The sequence below is a fragment of the Dama dama genome, chromosome 30 (genome assembly GCF_033118175.1).
Source record: "Dama dama isolate Ldn47 chromosome 30, ASM3311817v1, whole genome shotgun sequence".
NCBI lineage: Eukaryota > Metazoa > Chordata > Mammalia > Artiodactyla > Cervidae > Dama > Dama dama.
In genome coordinates, this window is record NC_083710.1 from 29,360,444 (window position 1) to 29,374,370 (window position 13,927).

Sequence of the window (13,927 nt, forward strand, 5' to 3'; positions counted from 1 at the left end):
TTTATTATCAATTACTGCTTTACAAGTATAAAATAAGTTAAGCTGTCATATTTTTCTCAGCCAGAGATCCTAAGCTGTCAAAGAATGTCAATTTTAAATCTGACAGAGAGAAGAAAATTATCTGTTATTCTGACCTCTAATTTCTTGACATTTTAATGCTATAATTGCTGTGGTTAGTGCTGCTTCATGATTTCACCTGTCAAGGAAGAATGAATCAATAACCTTAAGACATTTTTCGAATTTTAGCTCTAACTTCAAAGTTCTAGGTAGACTGTGAGATGTGTGTATATATATATATATATATATATATATATATATATATATACACACACACACACGCATATATATATATATCTTTTCTATTCTCCTTTACAAAAGGGACATATGTAGATTTTTGTATATCAAATTTCTCCTTTAAATCAGCATTTGTTAAGGGATTAAAAATTAGCTTCTTTAGGCTAGTTGGAGCTTAGTATAAGATAACTACCACCTTCCTTTTGTTTTATCTTTGTGAAATAGAGTGATTTCACATTAAAAAATACTAAGATAAACTTTATCAAATAAAAGGAATGCACTGAACTCAATAAAAGGCTCAACATTTTGAACACAACTTTTCCCAAAAGCCTCTGATCATTTATGTATAAAGCAACTCTCTCAAATCACAGCAGCACAGAGCAGACCTCCTGGAACTCAATGTTGATGTTTTGATGGAAGGCAGTGTGCCTTGCAGAGAGCCTCCTCACTGCATAGGGGCAAAAATGACCACCAGATAAAGACTATACTATACTCTGTTCCACTTATCCACAGGTTTCTTTCTTGTGACAATAGATGCTAGATGCTTTTATGCTGGCAAACACATGTTTGGTATTATCCCTTCTTTATGGAGAAAGCAATGGAAGTGGAGGGACACTAAATGACTTGGCCACATTAGAAAGCTCACAGGATTCAGGCAGGTTCTCATCTTTGCAGTTTCTTAAATATTAAATACAGAACTGATTTTGTGGAAATATGTTAGTTGTGGAGTAAAGGAGGTGAGCACGGGGAATGTGGAGAGGGACAATTAACTCCTATTCCTTGCAAGGTCATTTCATCTGTCATATCTACAACGTCCTAAGTGCTTCCCTAGTGGTCTTAAAGAGATAAAGCTATCTTGAGTTGACCCAGGGCCACTGGGTAGGACGGGCTTCCCAGGAGGCTTAGTGAGTAAACAATCTGCCTGCCAATGCTGGAGACATAGGAGACATGGGTTTGATCTCTGAGTCAGGAGGATCCCCTGAAGGAGAGCATGGCAACCCACTCCAGTAATCTTGTCTGGAAAATCCCATGGGCAGAGAAGCCTGGTGGGCTACAGTCCATGGGGTCTCAAAAGAGTTGGACATGACTCAGCATCTAAACCACAAAACACTGGGTGGGTCAGGGCCAGTGCTCTGCTGGTATGTGCGTGAGCCCATGCTGCCTGGCGGAAGTAAGGTAACAGTGTTCCAAGCACATGCTGTCTCATGTAGTATTTTGAGAACCGACAGAAGAGCTTTTGGGTGAGAGAGGTGGGCGAGAGGCTTAGGTAGGGAGCACATACATGGCACTGAGTGACTCTGGGAGCTTCTCTGATGGAACCTCAGTGTTCAGCAATTATGCCCTCACACTGGGAAAGCTGGAACCCCTTCCCAACAGTTGTTTTTTTTTTATATTACTCTCTTTCATGTAATGTTTCACAGAGATTTTCTACAGTTTGACAATTACATGTGGCCATTTTTTTTTTTTTTTTTACTGTCCAGAGCAATGGTGTGTTACTTTGTAGTAGCAGGTATTTTTATAGAGTTCAAGTAATAAACACTATATCCACATTTAAAAAGTCTCAATCCTAATTTCATTTCCTTTTCACTCTCTCATTTATCTCTTTGTTCTCATTTAAATATGCTCAGTCACTCAGTTGTGTCTGACTTTTTTCGACCCTATGGACTGGGGCCCGCTAGGCTCCTCTCTGTCCACGGGATTTTCCTAGCGAGAATATTGGAGAGGTTTGCCATTTCCTTCTTCAATTTAAGTTGGAAAGATCAGCTATTTTCAGTCAGTTTTAATGCTGTTGTGTGTTTTCATTATGCACAATATGCTTAAAATATTTTTATTTTGCTCAAGATGATCAACTTGCAACTTAAGGACAGCATATTATAATGGATGAAAATGTACACTAAGATATTCAGGAGCAAAAATGTTTATGATATTGAAAAGTCAATAAACAATTTGGAGTTGGTCTTGCTACAAAAGGATAAGCTACTCCAATTCTTTTCTCTTTTTTTTTCTGATTCTAAAGGTACTGGTTCTGAAAAGAGAATATAGTGGTAATGCATTTACAGCACTGAGTATGTGGTTAAGCACTGAGTATATTGTTAAGAGAATAATTAAGCTCAGAATTAGAATTCCCAGTTGTGAACAAACTAATCAGATTTTTTGTAGACAAAATTCCTTATTTCACCAACAAATGTTCAAGTATCTGGCTCTTTTGTCACTCATCCCTTCTCTGTCCCTATCTCTTTCTTCCAGCTTCAGGCAATAATTCCATTTCCTTGTGCATACAACATGGTAGAAACTACACCTAATAATATGCTTGCAACGTGTTCTCCAAATATTTAGCTCGAGGGCTCAATGATCAAGGATCATGAGACTCTTCCCTTCCCTTTCCTCTTCTCTGCTTGAAGCCATACAAATAGAGTCATTTTGTCTTTAGAGAAGTCTATACGAAATAACTTTATGGATGCAAATTTTTCTTTTAGAGCTTTATTTCCCAGATCTATGAGTTTTCCACCTCTAAAATTAAAAAATAAAAAAATAAAAAAGCATCCTAGTGACTGGAAATGTAGAAATGATTGCTTGTTTTGCATAGAGCAGATGGCAGATATCTGGTAGAATGGAAGACTGAGATACAGCTTCCTTGAAGCAAGACTCATCGAGCAGCTGTTGCATCTTCACTCTTTTCACCTATCTGAAATAATTTTGTGCAACGTGCAAGTGATTTAAATAATATATTTTATGAATATTTTCATAAAAATACTTATACACAAACTATAGCATATAATTCCCAACTGTTAGCTATAAAATTTCAGGGTGAGAAAGTGCAGGAATAACATACTATAATCTCATCTATTTTACTGTTGCATTTTTTGAGTATTCTGTCTAGCAGGCTGTAGTTCTGCTTTCATTAAAAAAATAGGTACTGGCAGGTTATTTTAATGCAAACTATTCATATTTAAATATCCAATGAGGTTTCATTAATTTATAACACATAAGGCATTAAGCATTCAATGAAGATGCTGAAATAAATAAAAGAGGGATACTAAAGTGCACTGTATATGTCTGCATTTCAGAAAGGAACTACATGGTACTTGTGGTACTATTACTTGTTTTTGACATAGAACACTCACTTTTCCACATTTGTCAAGAACTTGAAATCTATGTTTTATAAAATTTACATTGGAAGGAGATTTATGCAGGTGGAGATGGAGAGCCAAGTTTGTGTTGAAGGGATGGCAGAAATTTTCAGAATAATATCCAACTTATTACCTACCTCCCTCAGCACAGGGTCAGTGATACTGTCCAGGTTCACAGAGCCTTCATAGGTTAGGTAGTGAAAAACATTCAGAGCCCGGACTGCTTCCGGTCCTCTCTGCTTGTATCCAAATACAAGGTCAATCCACTGATGGAGTTGGCAAGAAACAAATTCACTTTCCAGGGCCTGGAATCAGTCAAGAAAGAGATAAAGAGACCATGAAAATTTAGTAAATCTCCATTCTTCTTGGCTTGAAATATTCTCTATAAATAAGTAGAATTCGTTCTTTGACCTCCTGTATTTCACTTGTTTGTGTCAGACCTATTCTTAAAAATGACAAAGTACAACCTCTAATAAAACACAGACCTAAAAGAAAATTTTCTTTTTAACTATTAAATGTACTCTTGGCTTAACTGAATATGTGATGTGAATTTTAACATTAAATAGATTTCTTTAAAAAGACACATTCATGTTTAAAAGGAATTTGAAATGCCTGTTTTAATGCCATTCATAATAATTTCATTTTTAAACATTAGTTTCAAAGTAAGCAATTTCATTAGAAACTTTGATATATGTTTACTTTCCTGCCCAAAGTCTTCAAATTTGCCTCTAACACTACTAAAAGGGAATGGCCTTCTGCTATGAGTTAACTCTGCTATTATACTGTTTAGGAACCTCTTGGTAATTTTAGGTATTTGCTAGCCAGTGGGAAATGAATGCAAATTACTGAGAGTTAGGGACTAGAAGAAATTTCCAGTAAAGAGTCAGGAAAAAAAAGAGAGGCCTTTTCATTTCCTGAGAAGCCACCATAAGTGTCATTCATAGAGGTACCCTGGCCGGCAGGCGCGGAGCCCTGGTCACAGCCGTGGTGGAGCAGTGGCCATCACAGTGCGGCTCACCATGCCTCTCACCTCCTGCCCTCACTCATCATCAACTTCTCACTGATTTGAAGGGCACACCGATTTCAGCAACATGAGGAAAAAGCTCTAGCACTACCTTCTTAAATTTCAACTATGCAAAGCCATAGAAAACAATTTTTGCAATTACAGCTGTAACTGAATATGTGAATGAAGTCATTCTTTGGCTGCATGCCCCCTGATTTCGAAGGCGTTGAAACCAGCTTGGAATTCAATTAATAAATGGTTTCTTAAATTAGCCCTTTGATAATTATATTTCATTTTTTTAATCTAAAAATTATCTGAATGATACTTCTCAACTTTTCCTGTGATCATATTTTAAAAAATAGTTTTACTTATTTATTTATTCATTTTTGGCTGTGCTGGGTCTTTGTTGCTGTGTAGGCTTTTCTCCAGTTGCAGTGAGGGGTGCTGCTCTCTAGCTATGATGACTGGACTTCTCACTGTGGTGGCTTCTCTTGCTGCCAAGCACGGCTCTAGGGCGTGTGGGCTCGGCAGTTGCGGCTCCCGGGCTCTAGAGCACAGGTTCGGTAGGTGTGATGCACGGGCTTAGTTGCTCTGCAGCATCTGGGATCGTCTTGGATCAGGGATCGAACCTGTGCCTCCTGCATTGGCAGGTGGATCCTTGATCACATTTAACTAGTAACTTATTCCCACCAAACTCCATTTTTATTTACTTCAAAAATTTTGGTATTTTGTTTATACCAGTGATTATGAATGTTTCTCATTCAGAAATATAAACAGATTTTTTAAAAGGATAGCTTTCATACTAAAACTAAACTGAATTTTTATTCTCTGTATCTCATTGGACAAAATAGTTCGGACTAGAGAACAAGGGATGAAAATACAAAACAGACATTGGTTAAAATCCCATATTGATTATATCTATCATATTGGTTTGGTCAATTTGTATAAATGAGAAGTCAGTAACTATTCAGTGCATGTGCAATAAATGGAAGGATGAAAAAAAACAACAAATGGAAGTTCATTATAGAGTAGCTATTGCACAAGTCTGCTCATTGGAAGTCAAACAGAAGTGAAATTCTTTAAAGGAAGATCTTACCAACATAATTACATAATTAGCTCAGCAGTAACCATTTCAAATCAATCTTGTAGAGACTACTAGACATATTTGGAAGAAAGGGTCAATGAAATTTACTGCATTTGAATAAAACAATTACTGAACTAAATGCCTAATGCAACTATGAGGGTTGAAAGCAATGATCACTGTTTCCTAATTTGAGTTTTAAAACATTTATTTAGTATCTCCAACCGCTACTTTCATTTTCCCCTGCCATGGGCAATGCTATAAAGTTTTTAATGTTTCTCCTTTTGTTTGCATGTGTTTTTATAAAACATAATTCACGTAATTTTTTTAATCTTTTTCTTTTACACATACACATTTTTTTGGTGTGTATTTCTGACTCACAAAAACAGAGTGGGGTTATAGATTTCATTGTTTCTTACTTTCTTCACTTAGGCTTGTTTTTTAGGATCTAGCTGTGTGGCCAGGCATAGCTAATCCGCTGCTTTCAGGGGCTGCTCAGAACTTCCCCAGCAGTGAGCACTAGACTGCCTCCAGTGTGCCATGACACAATGCTCTGTGACGAATGTCCACTCCTGCATCCCTGTCTCATCATGAGAATATCTTTGGTTGAATCAACCTCCCTGACTTCAGACTCTACTACAAAGCCACAGTCATCAAGACAGTATGGTACTGGCACAAAGACAGAAATATAGATCAATGGAACAGAATAGAAAGCCCAAAGATAAATCCACGGACCTATGGACACCTTATCTTTGACAAAGGAGGCAAGGATATACAATGGAAAAAAGACAACCTCTTTAACAAGTGGTGCTGGGATAACTGGTCAACCACTTGTAAAAGAATGAAACTAGAACACTTTCTAACACCATACACAAAAATAAACTCAAAATGGATTAAAGATCTAAATGTAAGACCAGAAACTATAAAACTCCTAGAGGAGAACATAGGCAAAACACTCTCCGACATAAATCACAGCAAGATCCTCTATGACCCACCTCCCAGAATATTGGCAATAAAAGCAAAACTAAACAAATGGGACCTAATGAAACTTAAAAGCTTTTGCACTACAAAGGAAACTATAAGTAAGGTGAAAAGACAGCCCTCAGATTGGGAGAAAATAATAGCAAATGAAGAAACAGACAAAGGATTAATCTCAAAAATATACAAGCAACTCCTGCAGCTCAATTCCAGAAAAATAAATGACCCAATCAAAAAATGGGCCAAAGAACTAAACAGACATTTCTCCAAAGAAGACATATAGATGGCTAACAAACACATGAAAAGATGCTCCACATCACTCATTATTAGAGAAATGCAAATCAAAACCACAATGAGGTACCATTACACGCCAGTCAGGATGGCTGCTATCCAAAAGTCTACAAGCAATAAATGCTGGAGAGGGTGTGGAGAAAAGGGAACCCTCTTACACTGTTGGTGGGAATGCAAACTAGTACAGCCGCTATGGAAAACAGTGTGGAGATTTCTTAAAAAACTGGAAATAGAACTGCCATATGACCCAGCAATCCCACTTCTGGGCATACACACTGAGGAAACCAGATCTGAAAGAGACACGTGCACCCCAATGTTCATCGCAGCACTGTTTATAATAGCCAGGACATGGAAGCAACCTAGATGCCCATCAGCAGATGAATGGATAAGGAAGCTGTGGTACATATACACCATGGAATATTACTCAGCCATTAAAAAGAATTCATTTGAACCAGTCCTAATGAGATGGATGAAACTGGAGCCCCTTATACAGAGTGAAGTAAGCCAGAAAGATAAAGAACATTACAGCATACTAACACATATATATGGAATTTAGAAAGATGGTAACGATAACCCTATATGCAAAACAGAAAAAGAGGCACAGAAATACAGAACAGACTTTTGAACTCTGTGGGAGAATGTGAGGGTGGGATATTTCAAAAGAACAGCATGTATACTATCTATGGTGAAACAGATCACCAGCCCAGGTGGGATGCATGAGACAAGTGCTCGGACCTGGTGCACTGGGAAGACCCAGAGGAATCGGGTGGAGAGGGAGGTGGGAGGGGGGATCGGGATGGGGAATACGTGTAAATCTATGGCTGATTCATATCAATGTATGACAAAAAAAAAAAATAATAATAATAAAAAGAAAAAAATAAAAAAGAGAGAGAAAAAAAAAAAGAGAATATCTTTGGGATTCATAACCTGGAGTAGGACTGATACATCCCTGTACTAGATGTGCATAAACTGAGTCTGAGTCATTAGTGTAGATTGGCTGTTTCTGTTTCCACTCCCTCAAGCAGTGCATGAAGGTGTGTCTACATGGCCACATCCCCACTGACAACTGGTATTGTCCAGGTGCTTAATATTAGCCTGTGTTACAGACACAGAACAGTATCTCACTGCTGTTGTCATTTGTCTTCCTCTGATTACTGAGGGGTTTGACATGTTTTTAATATGCTGTTGGCTATTTGGGTTTCCTCTTCAGTACATTTTCTGTTCATGCTTTTTGCCCATTCTTTCATGTAAGTTCCTGTCTTTATGTTTTTTTTTTTTGCAGAAATTCTTTATATATTTCAGGTGGTAGTTTGTTGGCATCAAATTTTGCAATGCATTCTCCCAAAGGTCACATGTCTATTAACTTTATCCATGTTGTTCTTTGTGGAATAGAAATTCTTAATTTTGAAGCAACAAAATTTTTTTCTTTACGTTTATGATCTTGGGATTCTGTTTTAAAGTAACGAAGACAACTTTCTAGACTCTGATGTGTCAGCTGTGTTATAGTTATGGTTTTACTTTTCATATGCATGCATGCATGCATGCTAAGTTGCTTCAGTCATGTCCAACTCTGCAACGCTATGGATTGCAGCCTGCCAGGCTCCTCTGTACATGAAATTCTCTAGGCAAGATATTGGAGTGGGTAGACGTGTCCTCCTCCAGGGGATCTTCTCAACCCAGGGACTGAACCCGTGTCTCTTACATCTACCTGAATTGGCAGGTGGGTTCTTTATCACTAGAGTCACCTGGGAAGCCCTACTTTTCACATACTGGCCTTTAATCTATCTAGAGTCCAATTTCACTATATGTGGCATTAGATCAGTTCAGTTCAGTTGCTCAGTAGTGTCCAACTCTTTGCAACCCCATGGACTGCAGCACGCCAGGCTTCCCTGTCCATCACCAACTCCCAGAGCTTGGTCAAACTCATGTCCATCGAGTCGGTGATGTCATCCAACCATCTCATCCTCTACTGTCCCCTTCTCCTCCTGCCTTCAATCTTTCCCAGCATCAGGGTCTTTCCCAATGAGTCAGTTCTTTGCATCTGGGGGCCAACGTATTGGAGTTTCAGTGTCAGCATGATTCCTTCCAATGAATATCCAGGACTGATTTCCTTTAGGATGGACTGGTTGGATCTCCTTGCAGTCCAAGGGGCTCTCAAGAGTCTTCTCCAACACCACAGTTCAAAAGCATTAATTCTTTGGCACTCAGCTTTCTTTATAGTCTAACTCTCACATCCATACAGGACTACTGGAAAAATCATAGCTTTAGACTAGACGGACCTTTGTTGGCAAAGTAATGTCTCTGCTTTTTAATATGCTGTAGAGATCCAGTATAATTTTTGTTACTATAGTAAGTCAGTTTTTCCAAAACCGTATATTAAACAAACACACGTTTCTTAAGCAATGTCCGCTTTCATCTTTAGTGCTTGTATATTTGAAACAAAGATATAAAGCTTCTATTGTTTACAGTTAATATAATATTCTTCCTATTAATAGAAAAAGCAATACAACCCTTCTTCCCTTTCTACCTTCCTTCTTTTTGCTTTTTCCCTCTTCTATCTATCATCTACCCACCTATGTTCCTACCTGTTATCTGTCTGTCTAGACATGTGTGTGCCTCCAGCTCTTTGATCCTTTTAGTTCTACTGTTATCTTAATTTATCTTTATTTCTTAGATATCTTAGTATCTGGTAGATTCATCCTTTTAAGAGCCAACTCAGCTATTTGTGGACCTTTATTCTTTCCTGTGGGCTTGCTTCCCTGGTGGCTCAGTGGTAAAGAATACACCTGCCAATGCAGGGAACCTGGGTTCAATCCCTGGTTGTCAAGATCCCCTGGAGAAGGAAATGGTGACCCACTCCATCATTCTTGCCTGGGAAACCCTACAGACAGAAGGAGCCTGGAGGGCTACTTCCATGGGGTAACAAAAGGGTCAGACATGACTTAGTGACTGCTGCTGCTGCTACGTCGCTTCAGTCGTGTCCGACTCTGTGCGACCCCAGAGACGGCAGCCCACCAGGCTCCCCCGTCCCTGGGATTCTCCAGGCAGGAACACTGCAGTGGGTTGCCATTTCCTTCTCCAATGCATGAAAGTGAAAAGTGAAAGTGAAGTCTCTCAGTCGTGTCTGACTCTTCACGACCCCACGGACTGCAGCCCATCAAGCTCCTCCGTCCATAGGATTTTCCAGGCAAGAGTACTGGAGTGGGGTGCCATTGCCTTCTCCCGGACTTAGTGACTAAGCAACAACAATTCTTTCCTGCGACTTTCACAATAAGTGTATAGATACATCAAAATAATTTTGATTGGGATTATGATAAATGTATAGGTTAATCTGAGAAAACTGATATTAGGTTTTCCCATCCATAGTCTCAGGATGTCTCTTTATTTAAACAGATCACTTTATTAAATATAAAAATTAACATTTTCTCTATAAAGTGTGGCGTCCCAAGGATGAAAAAACAGAAAAAATAAACCCAAAGAGGGCCTTGGAATGCAGGAATGGAAAAAACAAGACCCTTACATCCATCCCTCCCTCATGTTGTTAACTATTAATGAATTTCAAGTCCTCCTGAGCAGTATAACCTGTCTCCCCTCCTACCCCATCAGTTCAGTTCAGTTCAGTCACTCAGTCGTGTCCGACTCTCTGTGACCCCATGAACCACAGCATGTCAAGCCTCCCTGTCCATCACCCTACCCCACAGGGAGAAAGTATTTGCCTTACTCTTCCCCCACCCAGTATACATGCCTCATACAATCAGCAAATGATCCTCAAGACCCCTATCCTGCTCCTTGTGCCCTGGCTCTAAAGATGGACTGAGGACACCTGTTCAATGTCGGCTCTCCCCTGAGCTGGCTGGCTGTTCTAATGGCATCTCCCACTTTAGTGAACTTTATTTCCCTCTCATTCTGTCACGTGTCTGGAAATTCTTTTCCAGCCCGCGCATGGACCATGACATAAAGGACATGGGTAACCCTGATTAAGTTAATTCCCAGGAAGTTCGTAAATTTTGATACAACTGTAACATTTTAAAAATTATATTTTCAACTCAGTTATAGATGACATAGAAAAATGATATTGATGTCTATACGTTGATCATGTTCCTGGTGACTCTCACTAGTTAACGTCTTTATTTTTTCTTGTGGAAGTGTTCTCAACTTTAAGAACTATATTAAACAACAGTTGTGACATGGGATATCACTGTCTTTTCTCTGATCTTAAAAGTGTCAATGTACACACACACACACACACATTTAATATAGATTTAGAATTACTGGGCTATTAGACTATTATTACTTAGTGATACTATTACCCATAGTTTTCATACTTATATCCATACATGAATCAGCCCTATTAATTTTTTCCTTTCCTTCCCTTTAACTACTTTGGAATCAGGATCACAGTAGTCTCATAAAATGAGCTGAATGGCTTGTTACGTTTTCTAGAATAATCTGCCTAAGAAAGCAATTCTTTATCTCTTAAAAATCTGGTAGAATTCACCTATAAAATAATATGGCTTTGGATATTCCGGGGGCTGGAAAGATTTACTATTTAAATTTCTTTAAGGTTTGTAAGGTCTTCTTGCGCCAATTTTGACATTTGGTATTTCTCCTGATATTTATCCATTCCATCTCAGTTTTCAAACTTATCAGTTCATGGCTCTGTACAAAAATCTTTAATTACATTCAAAAAATTCTATGCCTGTACTTACTTACCCTAATCTATTCTATATATTAGATAGTAGAGTGAATTAGTAAACAAACAATAAAAACTAATTTTGCCTCAGGTTTTTTTTTTGGGGGGGGGTTATAAAATTAAATGACAAAGGAATAATCAGCTAACAGATTAAACAGATAATCTTATAGACTGTCTTGCTAATCACTGTAGGAAAAAGAAAAGAAAATCCAGTCAAAGCACTTAAAAGCTAAATCTGGTTCTATATCAAATGCGTATCTAAGAACTGAATTTTAGATATCACATAATTGAAGCATAAAGACCTATCTAAAGTTGAAACCTGACACTGAGACAGTATTAATCTGTTAGTAAATATATGCTATATCTACTTATTTGTTCTCTTTAGAACTGTGTTTTCATGCATGAACCCATTTTGGACTTTGAAACAAGATTTTATTGCAAACACAATTGAAAAACAGAAAGAAATACTTGATTACTGAGCTATTAGGGTTATAATGGTCTTAATAGCTTGTTTCACCCTCTTCCTGCATATCTAAAAGCAGAAGCAATTGCTTTAAGCCCAGATAAACCAATTCCCAATCCATAATACTACCCTGGGGATCTGAGAGGAAGGAAATAAAGAGTGAGATTTGAACCAGAGAGGATATCTCTTAGATGAATAATAGTTACCTAATTCTAATTTTCATATTGTCCCGTGGGTATTAGATTGCAGAGAATTCTTTCTCTGGCAGGTTTAGGACAAAGCAGCTCAGAAACTTAGGAAAAAGGAAATGAGGCTAGTGGAATTAACTGTGAGGAGAGAATGTTATTTTCTATTTAAGAATATAGAATTTCTATTTCTTCTTCTAGACTAGAAGAGGAACATTTCCAAGCCCTTTCTCTTATTGTCTCAAAAATCTGCTTCTGATGCTGGAAAATCTAACCAAATAGAGTTGCATATATTCTCGTGGACAATGACAAATTCATATTGCTACTTCTTCTGTAGTGTCTATGCTGGTTTCTCTTCGTGATTAAATTAAAGTTATAGTAATGACCTAGTGAAAGACTTATTTTTTGGCTGCACCATGCAGCTTGCAGGATCTTAGTTCAGAAACCAGGGACTGTAATTATTTTAAATAAACATAACATCTGTTGTTCAATTGCTAAATCGTGTCCAAGTCTTTGCAACTCCATGGACTGCAGCACTCCAGGTTTCCCTGTCCTTCATTATCTCCCAGAGTTTGCTCAAATTCATGTCCATTGAGTTGGTGATGCTATCTAACAATCTCATCCTCTGCCACCCCCTTCTCCTTTTGCCTTCAATCCTTCCTAGCATCAGGGTCTTTTCCAATGAGTCAGATCTTTGCATCAGGTGACCAGAGTATTAGAACTTCAGAATCAGTCCTTCCAGTGAATATTCAGGATTGATACCCTTTAGGACTGACTGGTTTGATCTCCATGATGTCCAAGGGACTCTCAAGTCTTCTATACTACACTTTGAAAGCATCAGTTCTTCAGCGCTCAGCCTTCTTTATGATCCAACTTTCACATCTGTAGATGACTACTGGAAAAACCATAGCTTTGACGATATGGACCTCTATCGGCAAAGTGATGTCTCTACTTTTTAATATGCTGTCTAGCTTTGTCATAGCTCTCCTTCCAAGGAGCAACTGTTTTTTAGTTTCATGGCTGCAGTTACCGTTGGCAGTGATTTTGAAGCCCAAGAAAACAAACTTTGCCACTGTTTCCACTTTTCTTCCTTCCATTTGACATGAAGTAGTAAGTTTGTTTTAAATATTTATTTTGGAGGGCTTAAATTATTCTCTTAACTTGATTGCTTTCTGGGCGTATAATGCACTGCATTATTTTCCGTTCCTGCTAGCACTGTCCTAGCCTGAGCTCTCACTGCTCTCCACATGGGCTACTGTCAGCCTTTGACCTCCTCCTCCACTCCAGGTCCTGCATCCTGCTGGCGGAACAGATTTCTGAAACCATCAGCTCTTACTGTCATCCTTGATTTCAAATCTTCCAAGGCTCCTCCTGGCAAAACACATTCAGTGTAAACTTTACTGACCCCTAAGACCTTTCAAACCTTGATCCCACCCTCTCCCACTATTTCTTTAGGCTTCTAGACACAAATCCTTGGCTCCAGCAGCATAATTTACAGCCCTGGGCACATAGCAGCTGGTATGACCTCTGAACTTCTGTTGATCCTTCCCCCTTAACATGAAAGCAGTTCATCCTGCTGCTTCTTTTTCAAGTCCGAGACATCCTCACTCAAGTACAATGTCTGTTTTCTGAGTTCTCCACCTCAGTCTATGAAGTCTTATATGAATTTTTATGACACTTATCATGAGTACCCTCTTGTTTAATGTAGTAAATAATATACACAAATTTACTTGTGAAAATCAATTTGCATATAAATTGTAAAGTGCCAGACAAAGGAATGGGGTTATTACTGATTAACACTTAATTGT

General features: G+C 38.4%; 1 protein-coding gene across 1 annotated transcript in view; it reads right to left on the bottom strand.

Moving 5' to 3' along the window:
• The window catches only part of NBEA (neurobeachin), a 649,896-nt gene that overhangs the window by 37,306 nt on the left and 598,663 nt on the right, over positions 1 to 13,927 (bottom strand). Inside the window, exon 48 of the mRNA XM_061133617.1 lies at positions 3,563 to 3,730. Coding sequence (XP_060989600.1) covers positions 3,563 to 3,730 — 168 coding nt within the window. The remainder of the gene's footprint in view (positions 1 to 3,562; positions 3,731 to 13,927) is intronic.